This window comes from Cloeon dipterum, chromosome 1 (assembly GCF_949628265.1).
Source record: "Cloeon dipterum chromosome 1, ieCloDipt1.1, whole genome shotgun sequence".
Taxonomy (NCBI): domain Eukaryota; kingdom Metazoa; phylum Arthropoda; class Insecta; order Ephemeroptera; family Baetidae; genus Cloeon; species Cloeon dipterum.
This window is the reverse complement of record NC_088786.1, coordinates 30787503-30807231: the sequence shown is the minus strand read 5'-3', so window position 1 is coordinate 30807231 and position 19729 is coordinate 30787503. Positions and strand designations below refer to the sequence as shown.

At 42.9% G+C, this 19729-nt stretch overlaps 3 protein-coding genes across 17 annotated transcripts in view; 1 reads left to right on the top strand and 2 right to left on the bottom strand.

Moving 5' to 3' along the window:
- Positions 1 to 91: 91 nt before the first annotated feature.
- Positions 92 to 6623, bottom strand: LOC135947701 (transcription factor Sp4-like). 2 transcript variants are annotated; one of them, XM_065496609.1, is made up of 10 exons: positions 6488 to 6623; positions 3227 to 3637; positions 3075 to 3170; positions 2641 to 2941; positions 2357 to 2580; positions 1955 to 2293; positions 1620 to 1827; positions 1341 to 1560; positions 805 to 973; positions 92 to 743 (listed from the first exon to the last, which is right to left on the bottom strand). In XM_065496609.1, exons 1-10 carry the CDS (start codon positions 6557 to 6559, stop codon positions 465 to 467), a joined length of 2319 nt encoding a protein of 772 aa, XP_065352681.1. In that variant the 5' UTR covers positions 6560 to 6623; the 3' UTR covers positions 92 to 464. The 2 variants fall into 2 exon arrangements, with proteins under 2 accessions (XP_065352681.1, XP_065352682.1); XM_065496610.1 differs by having other exon boundaries at positions 3087 to 3170.
- Positions 6624 to 9089: 2466 nt separating this feature from the next.
- On the top strand, positions 9090 to 15447 carry Gpo1 (glycerophosphate oxidase 1). The gene is made up of 10 exons (XM_065496611.1): positions 9090 to 9265; positions 10518 to 10645; positions 10707 to 10866; positions 11282 to 11504; positions 11561 to 11724; positions 11795 to 12286; positions 12418 to 12734; positions 13150 to 13629; positions 14053 to 14151; positions 14213 to 15447. The coding sequence occupies exons 2-10, from the start codon at positions 10544 to 10546 to the stop codon at positions 14345 to 14347; spliced, it is 2172 nt and encodes a 723-aa protein (XP_065352683.1). The 5' UTR covers positions 9090 to 9265; positions 10518 to 10543; the 3' UTR covers positions 14348 to 15447.
- Positions 15448 to 16117: 670 nt separating this feature from the next.
- Positions 16118 to 19729, bottom strand: part of Ndae1 (Na[+]-driven anion exchanger 1) — a 64642-nt gene continuing 61030 nt past the window's right edge. For 11 of the 14 annotated variants that reach the window (XM_065496607.1, XM_065496603.1, XM_065496601.1 and 8 more), the window contains 3 exons: positions 19583 to 19694; positions 18839 to 19114; positions 16118 to 18264 (listed from right to left, as the gene is read on the bottom strand). In XM_065496607.1, coding sequence (XP_065352679.1) covers positions 18902 to 19114; positions 19583 to 19694 — 325 coding nt within the window. In that variant the 3' untranslated portion in view covers positions 16118 to 18264; positions 18839 to 18901. The remainder of the gene's footprint in view (positions 18265 to 18838; positions 19115 to 19582; positions 19695 to 19729) is intronic. The other 3 variants (XM_065496597.1, XM_065496595.1, XM_065496598.1) reach the window with 3 other exon arrangements.

Below are 19729 nucleotides of genomic sequence, written 5' to 3'. Positions count from 1 at the left end.
TGGGCTCTCTTGATGTAGGATTCCTTCTCTGTTCTGTCATGAACTTCTATTATTAATTTTTGTACAAAAATAAATTAAACCGTCCTTTGAGTAAAATTTGTACTTCGTTGTTAGATTTTATTGATAAGTTTCAGATTTTGATTACAAAACTTATACAAGCTACTGTAGTGAAAAATATAGATATAAGAGGGCGAAAAAACATGATTGTAGGAAAAGAATGAATGGCATCCGGTTGAAGAGGAAAATAATGATAAAATTGGACAAGCGTATGAAAGTCTTCAAGACAATCCTCAGACTCCTAACAAGAGTGCAATGGGCATCAAAGAGCAAAATCTTGTAACAGTTCTATAACAGTTGTAGAATTTGCAGTTGCCATTGCATTATGATACAAGGTACGTCATGTACAATACAAGAAACGTCTTGCCTGATTGATAGCACTAACGTGAAAAAGAGACATGATGATTCTAGTTTGACAACGAAGACTCCCCTTGCAGTTGATCGCTGATAATTTCCGACTGATCTGCTTCAGTCTGTATTGTGATAATCATTTTGTTTTCATCTTCAGGAGAGGACGGATCGTCCTCACCCATCGAGTCTTCGATCTTGCTGCCGTCTGCTTGTCCACCGGTCCGACTTTTAGTGTGCGTGCGAATGTGTTTAGAAAGGTGGTCACTGCGCATGAACTTTTTATTGCACTCAGTACACTGGAACCGTTTCTCGCCAGTGTGCGTTCGGCGATGGCGCTGAGCGGAATAAACAACAAATCAATACAAGGTGCTTCTAAATGGGACAGTAATAGCTTACCTGGAGCTCGTCAGACCGGGTAAACCTTTTGCCACAGAAGAGCCAGTTGCAGACAAAAGGTCTTTCTCCAGTGTGCCAACGTAGGTGGGCACGCAGATGGGACGTTTTTCCGTAAACTTTGTTGCACCCTGCTATGTGACAGATGTGCTGCTTTTTGCGATTTCCACCCCTGAGAACACGAAGCCACGTAAATTTAACATTTGCCAGTTAAATTTGTGATAGAACAAGGTATCAACACCAGAGAAGGAAAATTGGTACTTCTCTTGTGTTAATACAACCAAGGAACAACAACATCTCAAAAAAGCAGTTATAATACCAATTTTAGTTAAGGTAATTTTTGCCCAATCATAGAAAAACCAATCAAATATTAAAGGGAATAAATTTGTATTCAATTTGATAAAGGATCAAAATATAGCCTACATAGTGAACAGTTCGACGCTTTTTAATTTTTACTTTATTCAATTCTCAAAGAAAATGGCTAGCTGATTGAGACCTGTCTCACCAATTAAATATTTGTTCGTAAAAATAGTACCAACCTATATCTCTCGCCATCCGTGCAATTGGGGCACGTGCAAGCCACCCTTCTGACTCGTGTTTTAGTTGTCGATGAGCTTTGGTCCAAATGAGTTTCAGTGGCAACTTGAGTCACGGTTTGCGTCTGCACAGGCGAAGGAGCACGGAATGTCTGTGGCGTAGACTGCGCCGTTGTCAGCACTTGCCACTTGCAATCTCCAGATTCCTGAAGTTGCTGAGCAGCTGTAAAAACAAAAACAATGCGTTAAAAGCTATCAGTCATTAGTTTTGGAGACTCTTACAAATGATTTGGGTGCCTGGAGGAAAGGTTTGGAGTGTGGTCGTCTGTTGAGGCGCAACATTTATTGTGGTGGGCGCCGAGAGTTGAATGTTCTGCAGGCCTTGAAGGCCTTGGATGTTCTGCAACGAGCCAGCTTGGATGATTTGCACGTTGCCAAGCCCCGGGATGTTCTGGATTGGGATACCTTGGATGCTGCCCAAACCAGGAATCTGAAATGAAAATTGCAATTAGTTAGTTAACTGTCAGACGGAAATTGGAGCTCCTTTTATAAGCCAGCAAAAAGCTGTCAAACGGGAAAGTTGTGGTGCATTTAACAAAAATTTCCTATTTTCACACCTGAATGATATTACTCTGCTGTCGGACTTGTTGAGCTGCTTGCAAGTTTGCCAGACTTGATGCAGGGATAACAGTGATTTGCTGACCGTTGGCGCCCGTCAAGGTTATTTGCTGTGACTGTATCTGTTGAGGAGCAGCTTGGGCTGTCTGCGCCTGTTGCGCGGCAGCAGCTGAACTACTAGCTTCTGATGTGTTGACAACAGTCGACTGATTGGCACTTGAAGGAGTTTGCTGTGTAAGTTGATGCGAGGCAATTTGCACTTGTTGTATTTGTCCGGACGAGGTGATGATTTGAGCCATTTGCGGTTGCGAAGGTAGTTGGATTTGCTGAGTCACTGGCTGTAATTTAAATTGAATTAATTACCAGAATAAACTTGACGTTTCAACTAATTCAAAAATCACCTGAGAAAGCTGTTGGATCATTTGCAAAGTCTGCCCTTGCGAGCTAAGAATATTTCCTGCCGGAATGGTGGTTGTGAGTGCTTGCACTGGGAAGTGGATGGTCTGGTAGACAGTTTGTCCATTAGCAGTGGACACTGGCACCTGTACAGGAATCGATTGTTGCATCGTGGGGAACTGTACCATCTGCGCGTTGGCCCCTCTGATAATTTGCTGTCCACTGGGAGCTGCCAATGTTAAAACAAGTTAAGTAACTGAGAGTCACAGCAAAGGACTTAATTACAAACCTGCCATTTGCACAGTGTGCTGTGCAACCATGTTCTGGAGCAGTCCAGCGTTGACGACGGTGGCCTGTGCAGAGGAAGACGGCACCTGTGTCCGAATAATTTGTCCAGTCTGGGTCATCAGGGTCTGACCGCTACCTTGCCCGCCAGGAGAGGAGGTTAAAGCGGTGGCAGGGATGAACACGGCCTCTTGCCCGTCGACGGTGACCGTTTGAAGCGGATGCACATTGTAGCCAGCGGCGGCAGCTGCAGCCGCAAGGTTCTGCTGTTGTGATTGCTGCGCCTGCGCGCTCATGATTTGGCCCTGAAACAGCCGCCATAATTTAGGCTGTGGCTAGCAATTGATAGGTAAATTTTAAATGGTGTTGAAATAATAGGTGGAATTTGAGAAGGGAAGGAACTGAAGTGAGAAAAATTGCAACAAATCTGATCTACACCTCTGCTGATACCTGTAGAAACTGCCCAGGTAGTCCTTGAACAGACTGCAACGAAACGAGGGTGGGTTTTGATTCTCCATCAGACGAACAGGACACCTGTGTTCAAAGTCGGTTAAATTTTGACGCTTTTTAAATTATTTCACTCCACAAACCTGTTGCTGCACAAGCTGCGGCAAAAATTGCTGTTGCTGCTGATTCTGCAGCTGCTGCAGCTGTTGCAGAGTGATGATCTGCTGTTGCTGGTTAGTCTGCGGTGAAGTCTGGACCAGCGAACCATCCGCCTGCTGAATGAAAGTTGCGCTGCCATTCACCAGCCTAATTTGCTGCTGCTGGGGCGTCGAAGGCCCCGGGGTCACCGTGCCAGATTGCTGTTGCTGCTGCTGCTGCGTCGGCGTTTGCGAGGGCGGCGGCGTGCTCACAGGTACAATGACAATGTTGCCGTCTTGGCTTTGGGCAACAGGTTGGGGCTCTCCGGGCGAGCCCCCTTCTCCGTTAGCACCCCCTATTTTGCTGCACGTAGCGGCTAACAGGGCGAGGGGGGAAGGAGCGGGATTGTCCTGCAACTGAAATGAGTCATTATGTTAGTTACTTTGTTCATAGTGTTTTTAAATACATCATCTTATAATAGGTTATTAACAAGTCTGATTGTACAGCTTACTGCTTTTTTTCGAAAAAGCAAAGGCGCGGATGAAATTAAAAAGAAGTATTACATAGTACCGAAAATTTTCTATTAAAATAATGCCAGACGGTGCCAGACGACCAAACAGCTATAAACCGGAGATTTTCCATAAGCCTATGTTAAATTTTAGGACCGAAAACCGGAGATATCCGAATACCTCCCGTGTTAAATTTTAAGAAACATTAACCGGACACTCCGGTTTAAGCAGTCCCAAAACCGGAGATCTCTGGTCGAAAACCGAAGGTTGGCAGCTCTAGCGCGGAGTCGCCCGACCAAGAAAGTTAATACGCTATGAAGACCACGGAGACTGCCTAGATGTGGGCGTGAGATGTCCGCAAATTAAAAATACCAACGGATTTCTTAATACATTCTCTTAATTCCAATTACTTTTGCAAACATAATTATCCATATTATTTCTTCTTTATATGATTTAATATTGGCTGTAAGGTCTCTTTGAGCTAAGTACGCACTTATCCTAACTTGAGTACACGTGGTGACAGACACTCAACCAGTCAACCACCAAAATGCAAAAGAAAGGTAAAACTTATCTCTTTTAATTTAACTGGAATAATGCCTGAACTGATTTCACTTGAGTGGATAAAAGAGAAATTTTTAAATCAATATCAGTCAAAGAGAACATCATAAAAGAGAAAAGGAACGACGCGACGTGTCCCACTGCACCACGTGATCATTGTGTCCAAGTGAAGTTTCTGTGAAGTTTTTCTCTAATAGTTAAATGAAGCTTTAACTATACAATGCGATAGTATGTTAGTGAACTTGGGCCAATTAATAAATTTATCTATTATAGAAATTTCCGAAATTGCACTATATTAACGAGCTTTTGGTTTCACCCCGTGTCAAAATATCCTGAAATCAGTCAATTGGGTTAATTTCTTACCCAATTCTTAAGGGATCGATGTAAATTGGATGGGATGTGTCCTTGCTCAAGCAAGAACATCCTTCAAACTAATTTAAACGGCTAAATGCACTCCCAACTAGTTAAGTTCCCACCCTGATGGAAGTAATACAGATTTCAAAATGTCTACCTCCTTTAAACCACGCGTGACTTTGTTGCGTGGCCAAAGTTAAACAACTAAAGAAAACTCCCCTCGACTACTCCCTCTCTTGGAAGCTGCTTCACTCCTCCCCTTTCCCAGGGCGGGAATGTATATATTATGAATTAATCGACTGTCACCTTTAAGGTCTGGAGATACAAGGGACTGTCCGGCCTCTCCGACCCTTTTGACCACTCCGGCCCTTGGGCTCCAATCCTAGAGGCAGCTCTGGGCCTCAGGATAGCTTTGCCCCTCAGGACAGCTCTGGCCCTTGGGTGCGTTATCCTTCCCGTGTGGCCCTCAACGTCCTCTCTAAACCGGGGGTCCCTCCTGCCCTTGAGGCCACTCCGGCCCATCGCTGTCCCGTCCAGCCCGTGAGACACCTTCGGCCCCTACGACCCTCTTGATCGCTACAGCTACTATACTGACCATTGAGACCCCTCCGGCCCGAGAGGCCCCTGCTAACTACTCTGGCCCCTCTGACCCTTGTATAACCTCTCCGGCCCTTGATATATAAAACTCCGGCCCCTAATACCCCTCCGACCCTTGTGACCACTCCGGCCCTTGGGACACCTCCGACCCCTGCATTTCCGGACTCGGTCCCCACCGGCCCTTGAAAATCCCTACGGGTCCCTCCGACCCTTGAGAGCTATCCGGTAAGATACTGGCCCACAGGACAGCTCCAATCCTAGAGACAGCTCTGGCCCTCAGGATAGCTCTGGCCCTCGGGATAGCTTCAGTCCTCGGGACGGCTCCGGCCCTTGGGTGCGTCATCCTTCCCGGGTGGCCCTCAACGTCCTCTAGCACCAAAGTAAATTTCTTCCCGATCGACCGAGGCCCGAGGTTACTAGTGCAGCGAATAGCGACCTTCGGGGCGACCTGGAACATTCCCGAGGGGTTTCACGCGTGGGCCGCCTCCGGGGGTCTGTATCAATGGGTTCAGCCCGTTTTCAGAATTTTGAATAGCACGGTTTTCGCGCAGCGCGATAGGGGTGGTTTTCACCCCTTTGAGAGCGAGTTGGATAGAAGGAAAGTTAGAATCATTGAATCTGTAACACGACTCTAGGCCTCTTTCGATCGGGCAGCGGCCGGGTGTTCCAAACTCTCTTGCCCATTGCGAACCCGATTACTCAGGGAAGGAGCCTTCATTCAGGTGCAAATGGTCCCTCTCCTCAAAAATCTCAGGCATCACGACATCTAAAATTCGCATGTGCAATTTTTTAATATTTTTTCATATTAGTTGAGGAGGAGGACATTATTTTATCCAATTATTAGTGGGAGTATGTGTAGAGCAGGCTATCATCGTATAAGGCTTAACCCTTCCAGCCTCTATCCGTGCCTAATTTGTTTCTTCCAGCTTATTTGCACATTACGTTTGGTGCAAACAGCGCCACCCTTAAATAAACAAGCGTAAACAAATCGACTAAAAAAGCAGGGAATACACAGTGCATTGCACTGGCAGAAACAAGAGGAAGAAATATTTCAGTGTATCTGTATGACAAGCGATCGTCTTCAACAGCAAGAATAACAGCATCGGAGCACGCGGAGAGTACCATAGAATAATGAAAATCAGCTACGGAGTGAGTGACGTCATCAAGCACCAATAATAATACACACACAAACGCCATCACAGCAAAGGGAAAAATTACTAAGGTCTAAAGGTCAGAGTGCAAACTCACCTGTTTAGTCGGCGACGGAGTGTAAGGCAGAAAACAGTCTTCCTCTTTGACCTTATTGGTTGCGGAGGACATATTCACGGACACATGAAAGACTCCCACAACGGACGACACCGCCCGCCCCCTGAATGATTAAGCCTTGCCTACAGTTTGGACGGCCCTCGATCCAATTTTGCTCGATTTGGCCGCCAAAATACACGTGGTCCGTCCGAACCTTACGTGGATGAAAGTGGGTGTAACAACTGTACGTAAAATTGAAGCGCACGGCCGACAGAGAGGCCGATTTCGGCTGAAACGAAGCTTTTTGTTCGGCCAAGTGGAGATCAGCGTGCTCACGACTGCTAGATCGTCGGTCTCTCCGCTTGCGATGCTCTGCTTATTGTTGTATCCCTCCGCGCTGCTCCGCGCGAGCAATCAATACGAAGCGCGCGAAACAAGATTCATCAGTGACTACACGTGTCGAACTTAAACATTTATTGGAATAGGTTATTTCATGATTTTTTCTCAAATTCCAGTCCTATTTTCAGCCATGGCTTTGAATCACGTATGATAACTTGCACGGTGGCGTGCTATTTCTCAACGCCCTAGGCCACTTCGATGTTTGGAAATTCTGACATTTATGTGGCATGTCCGGTTTGGAAACTCCGGCAAGTGAAAAATCCATCACCAGTCTTCAAATAATTTCAATTGACCCCAATCAACAAGAATTTTGAAAGGTAAAAATTATGTCGGAAATTTTTGGGGCGTTGCCGTCGAAGCAATAACAGATGCTCTGCGGCCGGTCGGCGCGGCCTCAGACCAAGCTGGTTCGCAAAGACCTCCCCTTAGACCAACAGTACTGGCACCCCTAGCGTTGCGGCCCTCAGCTGCATAGAGGGAGGGTCGCCTCCCTTGTTTCGGGGGTGCAACAAGGGTGGAGACACACACTCAAATGCACCCCGTCCGGCCCCCGATCTAGACTCGCGGTCGCTCCACGGGGGTTGAGCGCCGGGTGCCACTGAGGGTGCGATATAAAGGGAGGGTTCGCAGAAAAATACAACCCTCTCGGGTTCGCCTCCAAGCACACCCCTTCATCAAATAAATTATTGCACCTTACACGTCTTGATAAACCCACAGTTTCTTAGGAGGCTGGACTTGAATCCACGTGGGTTTGTTTTGATATGGGGGTTGCATCACAGCATGTTGTTCCTAAATTCAAATTTTTCATGCCAACTTTCATGAGGAATACATGAGGGGACATTTGAAATTTGATATTGTTTGGAGTGGATTAATTTCTTTAAAAGTGATAGGTCAGATTCCTGCTTATATAAACAGATCCATACTTAGATCATGCTGATATTTTTTCTATTCAATTTCCTGTCCGGCTTCAATTCTGGACCCACTCCGAAATCAGTCTTACAGAAGCGACAGGTCTTAAGGTTTGGGTCAAACCTTGAAAAAACTGCCTATTACATGATTTTTTTAAGGATTACATCATGTGGATTCGAAGGGACCCAATAGACTCTGCATGAGGTCACAAAAAGCAAATCCCTCCCTATATCTCTTTTTATATTAAGTTTATATATAAATTTTTAAGCGCAAAAATAAGCTATGCTATAGCTATTGATAAGTTTATTTCATGTTCTTGTTCTATTAACATAAACGTATATTCATTCCAAATTTCTTTTTCCTTCTAGGTGATGCCAGAGCTGTGTGTCTCTCGTTGCCGGAGCTTGGCCGGAGCTGTGTCGTTTCTCGGAGTGTATCAGCCTCGTGTTTTCCTGCTCCACGAGACGAAGTGCGCGGCAGAGTCAGGGCGGAGCTGGGCCTTCAACCGTGCGCCAGCCCATTAACTCAGAGGCCCCCCGCCCCTCGCCACCGCCTTATATTTTGTCTGCGGTGGCAAAGAGGGCTTGAAAAGGTGTCTAATCGATGAACACACCCACATTACTCATGGGTGGGACTTCGGAAGTTGCCGCTCAAACGCTTTTGAATCACTACGGCCCCAATGGTCATTCGGGATGAAAACATTCACTATACTTTATGAATTTTGATCACTGATGAGCAGAATCGATTTGCTTGGCCAGCGCAGACTGTGCGATATACATGCTGGAAGGAGAGTGACCCTGGCTCATTTTGGAAATTTTTAGAATAATTTAACGATATAATGAACCACAACCGGCATTCATTGCCAAATTTTTGGAACTCAGCCACCTGAACAAAATAATTTAATATCTAATTAAATTCACCACATTGAAGTAACATAATTGGTTATTTATTCAAAATAAAAATTATGAACCTGATGCACCTTAAAAATTTAACATTGTAGCACACATTTTAACTCCCTTCTGAAAAATGTAAAAGTAATAACAATATAAATATAATTTAATGTTTATGATTTTCTGAGCCAAAAATATTAATTTAATTAATTCCCGAAAATTCCTCTTCCTTCACTTTTAACTTCGTGTTGTGAAAAGTTGAATATGCTGCATAATTTTGTACACTGTTGTACCCTAATATGATTGCGACTTGCGAATCTAATTTCAACTGTAGTAAATGAGCGTTTTGAAACTTTTCAGGCCCATCTAGCGGTTCAACTCTATACGATAGTCGACGTTATTCGCACGCTCAGCAAAGAGAGGCCGTTGTCGTCGAAGTCGCGGTTGCCTCGACCCAGCTGCGACCTCTGATCTGCCTTTTCGGTGCTCTCTGAGGACGATAAGAGGGCGATGAAATCGAACCGCCCGTGAAAATACAATATTGCACGCCTCCACTGTCTGCAGGCCGTTGGTTATTTGAAAGGTAAGTCCCTTTGGACAATTTGGCTTGCAAATCGGGGTCGACCTGTGGTTGCCGGCAGCCGTGTGTGCACCTTTAAATCTTTGTCTCGCGGAGAAACAGCCTCAGTCGACGGGTGTTGGGCAACTGGCTCTCGCGGACCTTAATAATTATCTCTAATTGCGGTTTCGACTAGTAAATTGCTGGAGAAAGCTGAATTGAACAGTACGTTCTGCTACTTCTGACAGTTTTGTTCACTTTTGTGCTACAGGCTAGCATTATCCAAAATAAGACCGTTTTTGCACTTGGACCTTATTCATAGAAGCTACAGGGGTGAGTGCACTGATTTTATTTTTGCTGGTGTAATACAATGTTCCCAATGTGCGCGCGCGTGATTCTTGGCCTTTGCCGCGGGTGCATTTCGTCAAGTAGTGCAGTGCTGCTGTCAAATGCATTTAGAGCGCACTGTAATTGGAGCCAAGGATAACACCTTGTTAGGTTTGCTAGAAACCTATATGGTTATTGAATTTTCCTCCCAGCAGAAAAAAATGACAATGCAGCCCTGCATATATTTATTGTTTGTTATGCAATGCAATTATCCTGATCAGCAATGACTTTAGTTGTAGTCGCTCTTTTGCTATACTCAATGTGAACTTACTGTAAGTTAATTATTTTGTTATATTTGGTGAGCTATATTATTGTGTTTTTCAAATTTTTTGTTCAGTTTATTGGTCTTATATAAAAAATTATCTCTTACCAATGCTATGGTAACCACGAAATAGTTCTGGTAATATCTTGACAAACATATATATTGCTTATTCCCAAGCCTTTTTTCTATTTGGTTTGCGGCTTATTGCAAAAGCCTTTTTTATCGCTCGTTTCCTTGTCATTATTTACACTTCGTATTTTGCAACGACTTGTATGATTAAGAAAGGTGTCTCGAAAAAATCATGCTCGAAAAACGTGACACCGCACTCTGGCCTGTGGCGGCTGCCGTGAGACGATTTTAACGTCACAGACTACTATATTAATGCCAACTGGCGCTAGGAATTGATCCGATGCCAAATTTTTGTGCTTTTCACAACAGCATCATTTAACCAAATTGGTGTTAAAACCCTCTGTTGGCATGCGTTCCCACACAGGTCCGACAGTAAACACGAAACCCGGCGTTCTTGTAGGGTCCAAATACGAATCTTTTATTTTTAGTTCTATTTTTGAATCATGCTTGAATTTCGTGCTTAATGTAAACTCAAAGAGTGGATTTGCTCTGTTGCAGGTTGGATCTAAATTTATCGTGAAATCATGGCTTCACGCTTGAGAAAATTGGCCTATGGAGGAGCCTTACTGGGAACCACAGGTGTCCTGGGCAGCTGGCTCTGGGATGACCTGAACAGCAAAAAGAAGGTTATTTTCCTAAAATTAAACTTGTTTGTAGAAATCAGTCCGAATAATTTGCATTTAAAAGCTTGTGATGATGGAGACCAACCTGGCAAAGGTAAAGTCAACTAGACATCTTCCCACTAGAGCAGAGCAGTTGGATTCACTGAAAAAAGAATCATTTGACGTGCTCATCATTGGAGGCGGTGCAACTGGAGCAGGATGTGCAGTGGATGCTGCAACAAGAGGTATTATTAAAGTGCTTGCTGTTGTTCACTATAGAGCTGCTTCTATTTTAAGCCCTTCATAGTGAAACATTGTCCTAAAAGGTATAGAGTTAGGAGTTGCTAATTATCTAATTGTTGCGTAGCTGGCGTGCCAATGGTTAAAAAAATCTCTTAGAAGGAATGAAAATTAGTAAATTAGTAAATATTTATTTTGATAAGAGGTCCTATTATGCTTTCTACATATATATTTTAATGATAAAAGCTGATTTTATTATAACCTATAAACAACATTGAATTTGTGGCTATAAAGTATAAAATTTTATCCCTGTACCAGTTCAGCCCTATTCTAAAGAAAAGCTATTTTTGTCATCACCATTTTGGACCAGACTATTATGCCATTAAATTGTAAAACTTCCAACTTTTATGTCCCTCTCAGGTTTGAAGACGGCCATGGTAGAGGCAGACGACTTTGGCTCTGGCACTAGCAGTCGTAGCACCAAACTGATTCACGGAGGCGTCCGCTACCTTCAAAAGGCCATTATGCAGCTCGACGTGGACCAGTATAACATGGTCAAGGAGGCACTCTACGAGAGAGCCAATCTTTTGGCTGTGGCGCCCCACCTGTCCCACCCGCTGCCCATCATGCTGCCTGTCTACACGTAACGATCTTCTTTTTTCCAATTCATTGCAAACAACTGACGGTAACACTTGACAGCTGGTGGCAAATCCCTTACTTCTGGTTTGGCATCAAAATGTACGACCTCGTCGCCGGCTCCAAGTGTGTCAAGAGCTCTTACTATCTGTCCAAGAAAGACGCCTTAGAGTTGTTCCCCATGCTGAAGAAAGACAAGCTCTGCGGAGCCATTGTTTATTATGACGGTAAAGCCTCTAGTGTTCCTTTCCCCACTAAAAGGGGTGATCAATAATTGCGGGTTTGCTTCTGGTTTAGGCCAGCAAAACGACGCGAGAATGAACCTGGCCCTGGCCCTGACTGCCACGCGATACGGCGCCACCGTGGCCAACCATGTGCGGGTGACCAGCCTTCTGAAGGACGCCAACGGCAAGGTCTGCGGTGCCAAAATGCGGGACGAAATGGGCGATGGCAAGGAGTGGGAAGTGAAGGCCAAGTGCGTCATCAACGCCACTGGCCCCTTCACTGACTCAATCAGGAAGATGGACGACCCAAAAGTTAAGGAGATCTGCGCTCCAAGCTCTGGAGTGCACATTGTGCTGCCAGGTTACTACAGCCCTGACCAAATGGGCCTGCTTGACCCTGCCACCTCCGACGGCAGAGTCATCTTCTTCCTGCCTTGGGAAAAGCAGACCATCGCTGGCACCACTGACGCTCCGTGCGAGATCACTCACCACCCTGCCCCTTCTGAGGATGAGATTCAGTTCATTTTGGATGAGGTCAAGCACTACCTGAGCCCTGACGTTGAAGGTGAGCGATATATGTAGAATCTAAGTTGAAATGAAAAGTAGCCAAGTTTGAAGGAGTTGGTGTCTGATGATTAACTCACAAAATCAATAAATAACTGAATAAAACTCTGTTATTGACTTAATGAATTGCAGTTCGTCGAGGAGATGTACTCTCTGCATGGAGCGGCATCCGTCCCCTTGTGTCTGACCCAAACAAACCTGATACGCAATCCTTGGCTCGCAACCACATTGTCCACGTTTCCAAGAACGGCCTGGTGACCATCGCCGGTGGAAAGTGGACCACATACAGAGCCATGGCGTACGAAACCATCGATGCTGCGGTCAAGGCGCTTAACTTGAAACCTCCTATGGAGAATACACAAACCGACGGGCTGTATCTTGAAGGTGGCAAGGGATGGTCGCCAACCATGTATATTAGACTGGTGCAGGATTTTGGTCTTGAGTGCGAGGTAAATCACTGCAGATTTAAAGCTATAACTTTGTTGATTTGGCAATTTTAAAGCATTTAACAAAACTGATTATATGTACATCAGATGAGCTTTGAAAAAACAATCCAGAGGCTTGTGTGAATCTAGATGGTAAATTTAATGGACCTCAACCTAACTAATCATACTAATTTGGACCTACTGTCATGCATTTTGGGAGTTGCTGCGTTAAAATTTAAATTTGGATTTGCTGGGCTTTAATTTGCAATTATAATTTTTTTAATTCCTAGTTGTAGATGATATTTTTTTATATTTGAACAACATAATAAAATAGTTTTACAAGTTAATGGACTGTTCCTTGAAAGAGGAATGCCTATGGTTCTTAAAGTCTAGTCATTCTTGATGAAAGTATCATGAATCCCTTTTCCCCTTTCCACAGGTTGCTCAGCACTTGGCCAACACATACGGCGACCGCGCCTTCGCAGTGGCAAGGTTGGCGGCAATGACCGGCCAGCGGTGGCCCATCATTGGCAAGCGTCTGCACCCCGAGTTCCCTTACATTGATGCTGAGGTGCGTTACGCTGTGAAGGAGTATGCGTGCACCGCCATCGACGTGATCGCCCGCCGCCTCCGCCTGGCCTTCCTCAACGTCCAGGCGGCCCAGGAGGCGTTGCCCATGATCGTTGACCTGATGGGCGAGGAGCTCGGCTGGAATGCCAACGAGAAGAAGGCGCAATTTGAGGCGGCCCTCAAGTTCCTGCAGCTAGAGATGGGCCAGAACGTGAACAGGGCCAGCAGGGACAAGATTCCCATCAACCTGAGCAAGAACGAGGTGCAGATGTACATCAAGAGGTTCAACCTGATCGACAAGGACAAGAAGGGCTACGTCTCCATCAATGACATCAGAAACAGTTTGAAGGTATTTTTGATAAGTTGTTGCCACGTAAACGGACAACATTTTGGCTATTTAGGATTTTCAAGATTTTATGTGCTAGGGGCTAAGGTATGCCATTTATTAATATTCGACCTGATTTTGGTCACCAAAGGAAACATGTTTGGCGTTAAATTTAAAGCATTAACAACCATTTTTATCTACCTCAATCCAGGCAAAAGAAATGCTCTTTTGAGTCCCTGTAAAACAGTCAATTTTTGGAAATTTAACCTAACATTTTAGATATCGTCAAGATAGGACTGTTAGGACAAGGGCAACACCCTCCCCCAGTAAATTTCGTCCACCCATACCAACAGGGTGTTGAAACTGTTTATCTCAAACCAGTTTGAACTTAAATTGCTTGCAAACATGCTATTTTACATTTTTGACATGTAAAATAATCTCTTTCAGCGCACTGGTGAAGAAGTTTCTGGAGAACAGCTGCATGAAATCTTGAGAGAAATCGATACCAACATGAACGGGCAGGTCGAGCTTGATGAGTACTTACAGGTAATGAATTATTATTGTTTCTCCAACGTAATGTATATTAACCCTATATTTCAATCTACAGATGATGTCTGCCATCAAATCTGGTGCTGTCACTTACTCAAGGTTCGCGACGATTGCCGAGATTGAGGAAGAGCACCTCGAGAGGGAGCGGCTGAAGAAGGGAATCAGCGTTGATCGAAGCGGTGGTGGGTTGTAAATTGAACTCAATGCAACTCATTTCAGTATTGTCTTTACCACTCTGGTCTGGTTAATTGCTTTTCGCAGCGGAGAGAGAGAGAGAGAGAGAGAGAGAGAGTTTGATTTTTCAATATTGAACTCCAAAAACTCATAGATTGATAAAAGAGGCTTTTTATACGGAGCATTTCAAATGACGGTAATAAACTATATATGAGAATCTCTCCTATCTACATTGCTGATTCAAGGACTTTTATATCATGTCGATATTCTGGAGCAAAAGCCAGGGCATTTTTGCTACGCTTTTGACAGGAGTTCAAATTTCAAACCCGCTGCGAAGTTCATTTTAGTCTAAAGAGCTGTTATTCTTGCCTCTTTTGAGGGATCAGTCATTCGACTTCACAATTATTGAGAGGAACTTTTTTTGTACTTATTGATTTCGGCGAACGAAACTGTGCAATCCTATTTACACAGATCTGTGCCTGCTTGCACACATGTATTAGATAATTTATTGCTTTATGTTACCTGATTTGTGAAGTTACCATTTTTGTTAAATTGAACAGTATTATGTGAAAGTATACATCTATTGTTTACCAGTTAACCCTTTGTGATTTCATCCTTGAAATGAAAAGACTAATTAATGTTAATGAATTCAATGTATTCGGAGACATGAAAAGTCAATCATTTGTTATATCAACGTCATATGTCACGTTGAGTTTTAAAAGACATCATTCTATCTGGTTTTCATCTTTGCTACGACACGAGAATCGCTTAGTCCCTTATTGTTGCAAAATGCTTTTCATATTTTGGACTTTCTCATCTTGCAAGCCATAATAAGCGCAAATTACTAAGATCATTATGAAAATAATATTGTAGAATAATAGGACCTCTTCTGCCAAAGTAGAAATTTTATTTTTGTAGTCAGTGCGAAACCACCAAATATTTTGTTGATATACCCTTAACGCGAGTATTAATATTCGTTATGATGGAAAGTTGAATTTTCATTTTTGTGCATCTGTCACAAGATTATTTATTCAATTCGTTTTGTTATATTCTCTAGTGCAAACTGTTATTCGGTGAAATCCATTAATAAATAATTGAAAGTCGTCATTGTTGATATAACTTCGTATTTTTCAATGCTCCACCTTTATTTAAAAAAAAAAACTATTCTGTTACGCAAAGTTGCTGCAAAATCTGATGTTAAGTAGTTGCAGCAACATTATTTATATACTAATCTGCAACCCGCGAAACACATCAGCTGCGCTGGTTGCCTACACGTTTTTCGTCGACTTTTCGGTCATGGGGAGATTTTAGTTGAAATTGACACTACTGAATCGTGCCAAGTTCAGAGAACTGCAATTATTGGCTTTAATTCCTTGAAAAATCTTGCTAATTTTTATTGAATGAAAACTGCAGATCTATAAAATATAGAAAATCCAAAGACTTTAATGCGCATATCATAAATTACACAATAACCTGTTGTCAGCATAGAAATTGCTCATAACTAAAACAAACTGTAATTTATTGCATGAAAAGGGCAACAGTAGTCATATCAATTCGACAATGGAAATTCAAGAGTTAGTTAAGCTATGCGTAGTTTCTACGCTGCCGAAAAAGATACTATTTTTCCAAAGAATAAATTTCATGTTTCTCTCCATCAAGACAGAATTCAACAAATTTGATCTTCTAAATAAAATGGCAATAATGGTTATATAATATGCTTATTATTTCTGAAATTCATGAGGTTTTAAAAAGGTGATATATTCGGTGTCAAAATAAAACTATTTTCACATTCCTTGTGATTATACATCATCTCGATTTTATTATGACATTGTTTCTTTCAATGCTTCAATTTTAATGTTTAATTTAATGTTTCGATCAGAATGCTGGAAAGTCAAAATGGCTGATTTTCGTTCTCAACTGACCCCCAAAAATTGACACAATGCACATAACATTATTCACTTGCTCATTTCTTGCACGCTAAAGCTCTGTCAATCAGAAATCTAACGACATTTACTACTGCAGTTCTCATTAAGTGTTTGATTATTTTGAGCCTAATTTCCTCTCTATTTTACCCTACAAGTGCAAGAACTAACACTCACGTGTGTGTGTTTTCACAATCATTCAGTACTGTTTTCAACACTCATCTGTATTGTAATAGCGTGCGTGTGGTTTCTTACGAGTTTTACTTCAAAACGGAGATTGAATTTGGCTAACAATTCAGATCTTCACGACACTGAGCAATTTTGATTTCTGTCCACCTGGTTCTTGAATTTTCTTGTCTAGGTGAAATTATGTATTTACACAATGCGTTCGTATGTAATACAGAGGTATGATTCCCTATATGTAATACTTGTAAAATATATATATACCAGCGTTTTAGGCACAATTATTACACAATCAGTTTGCTCCGATTTGAATATATTTTCCCATTTGCTTCAGTTAAAACGTTCCTGATCTGCTAATAGGTACCAAAAATGTAAATAAAATCAGCATATTTTGGCACAACATTTCAAATCGATATAGAACCCTGGCACCCAAAAGAGTAATACACATGTGGCAGTAAAGTTACTGTTGCAACGCTTAACTTTTTTAAACTATCGAGGGTTGTAAAAGTAAACTTGTTGTGATGCATGAGTCAACAAATAATGTTTAAGGAGACGGCAAAAACGTTAAACGGGTTAAAACGCAGTATAGTTATCAACGTGAAAAGATAAAATGCACCAAACTGCATCGAAACACACAGCCGCTTAAATTGGAATTCTAAAGACACAAACATCGACCAAAAAATCATCAACAATTCAGCCGACCTACATGTAGTAACGTTAGAAAATTTTGCCAAAAACAAAACAGGGCGATTGCGCTAACCATTCAAAAACATGTCAACTAAACTAAACACAGAAGTAGATTTTCAGCTTAATCTCGTCCTCTATAACAAAGAGTTCACCAAATGTTAAGAGCTAAAAACACTACGCATTAAATATTCCGTAGTAGTTAATCGTTTTACAACTGCTAATTATTCTCACCTTAAAAGACGCGTGATAAAATATATTATTCAACGGTATTTGTCACTTCGTTTAGTTTTTCGGTTTCTGCTCATTTTACAGCGAAGTTGATGGATTACATTTCCCTTCTTAAAAATACTGCTTCAAAATCGTTTCCTCGCGACAGTGTGTGTGTGTGTGTGTGTGGCCCCTTTGCTTGAAATTTCGCTACTGTGGAATAAAAGCTGCCTGCTTATTTGAAGGGGGTTGTGTTTCCAGAGAAAGCAAATGCACCGAAATTGCTGAAAAATTGACAGCTGCCGTCTACTCGAGACAGAATGGCAGATATGTAAAAATGACGGTTTTACAATGCAACTGCCGTATTCCGCATCAACAACTATACACACTGCTGAAATTGACTTTTGCTTCAAGCCTGGCGAAACCAATACAAGTATGATTTTTTGTCTTTTGAGTTTTTAAAAACTATAATAGAGCACAATGAGCACATCAACGATATATAATATTATCTTAACAAAATGACGTTATTACGAGCCGCGTGCGCGCCCTGCCTGACTCACGTCCGTTGATGGATAATTGCACTGGGATGAGAGTTGGATAAAAGTTGCCTGCGTTGTTGTCAGAGAAATAAAAAAAAAAACCCCCCGATGAATTGATTCACCGGCAGAGCGCGCGCGTGTTTCATAATAAACAACACAGTTCCTTGGGAAGGAACCGAAGAAGCGGCGGAGACAATGTAACAAGTTAATTAATTGCGGTATTACTGCACCTAAATGGAGTCAAAAGGGTCGCAGACTTTGGCTAAAATGCGTTCAGTGTTTGATTTCGGCTTTGGCGCTGTCCCACTGGATTACACAGACGTCTCAGCGCCGTTTTTACTTTTCCCGTTTAATGCTTGGTTGGGGTCACTTATGCGCAAATTTCTTGAACTGTCGATCTGCAAACAAAAGACGCAGGTTAGAAGAAATTCTTTTGGGGTAAAACTTTCACTATGATTACAAAAAAAATACATCAAAAATATTCGCTCTTTATGCATTAAAAAATTGATTCCGGATCGATTTATCAAATATAGAGAAAGACTTTGCTGAGAAATGTGCATGTGCGATTTGAAAGGAGATAAAAATGAGCCTGGTTAGTGCTGTTAAAGCGAAGAAGAACACCAATCAATCTGACTTTCAAGTAAAACATTAATTCCGACATCAAGACAGCCAGCAAACACTCATGTCATATCAAACCTGGCTGAGCACACAAAATCACTGCCCAGAACGGGAAAAACCAAGAGGATAAAATAAAAAATACGCCTTCGCAAGGGGTAGCAAATACGGTCAAAATCTATTGACCCTAAATATCACACTGAATCGGGATTTGAGAACATTTAAGGGAGGTGGTCGTCAAATATTTGCCGCTTTGTCTAATTTTGATAAGAGTTGCCAGTTCCAAATTTGTATAATAAAGAATAGGTCAAGTTTGAGAGGGCTGGCAACCCTGGAGGTAGTTTTCTGATCGCATACCTAGGGCTAGGAATGATTTGAGTGGTGAGTGGAAAGATTTGGGTGACTAGTGATGAGGCACCGTTACGACTGCTCCTGCAGACCATTGCTTTTCTCTTGGCTACCTTCCTGCTGCTTGGATTTCTGCAACATGGGCGTGGACGGGGTTACGCTCAAAGGGTCCTCCTCCTCGTCCTCCTCCATGGAAGCTTGCGGGGCCAGCGGTGCCGTTTGGTTGTTAGTAGCGGCGGCGATTTTCTGCCTGTCACCGTTGCTCGCCTCATGCTTGGGGGTTTTCTAAATGTCAGGAGGTTTGGCAAAATCACAACATGCTCCAATGAGTACTCGACACCACTGCAGCCGACACCCAAACGTGTGTGTTCAGAAAAGCCTTGGGTTCGGACTGCTTCGCGCGGTTAGCGTGTTAGCAGTATGCGTGCAAGAAACCAAGGGGCAAGGGGTGCGCTCTCTGGAGGGGGACACTAGCGAGTTGCTTTCGTCAGCTCTAAAGTCTAACCGGTCAAAAGCCCGTCTGTGTGCAGCAAATAAAAATTGTAGCAGCAAGCAGGTCCCTTTTCTACTTACTGCCGCTGAGAAAGCCATCAGCAAATTTTCTTTTAACTATAAGCCACAGCTATAGCGAGGGGTGGTTGGTTGGTTGTTGTTTGTTTTTGTAATTAAATTGCATTTGTGTGTTGGTGGACAGATAGAAGCGAGAAGTGGTGGAGGAGGTGTCTAATCGTACGACAGCTGGTACATCCCCACCTTGATGGTGATGCCTCCGTCGTCCTCCTCCTGCTCCTCCGTCATCGTGGACAAGCGGTGTCGCTCGTCTTCCGTCAAAGCGTCCTTTTTACTGCCTCTCTTTCGCGGTTTACTGCGGAAAAAGCAAATCCTCATAGCAAAAATATT

Coding starts and splice junctions, on each gene's coding strand:
- LOC135947701 (XM_065496609.1), bottom strand. CDS start 6,559: ATGTCCTCCGCAACCAATAAGGTCAAAGAGGAAGACTGTTTTCTGCCT. Junction 3,638..6,487: donor CTCCGTCGCCGACTAAACAG/GTGAGTTTGCAC, acceptor GACTCATTTCAG/TTGCAGGACAATCCCGCTCC. Junction 2,294..2,356: donor TGATCCAACAGCTTTCTCAG/GTGATTTTTGAA, acceptor TTTAAATTACAG/CCAGTGACTCAGCAAATCCA.
- Gpo1 (XM_065496611.1), top strand. CDS start 10,544: ATGGCTTCACGCTTGAGAAAATTGGCCTATGGAGGAGCCTTACTGGGA. Junction 12,287..12,417: donor CCTGAGCCCTGACGTTGAAG/GTGAGCGATATA, acceptor AATGAATTGCAG/TTCGTCGAGGAGATGTACTC. Junction 13,630..14,052: donor ACATCAGAAACAGTTTGAAG/GTATTTTTGATA, acceptor AATCTCTTTCAG/CGCACTGGTGAAGAAGTTTC.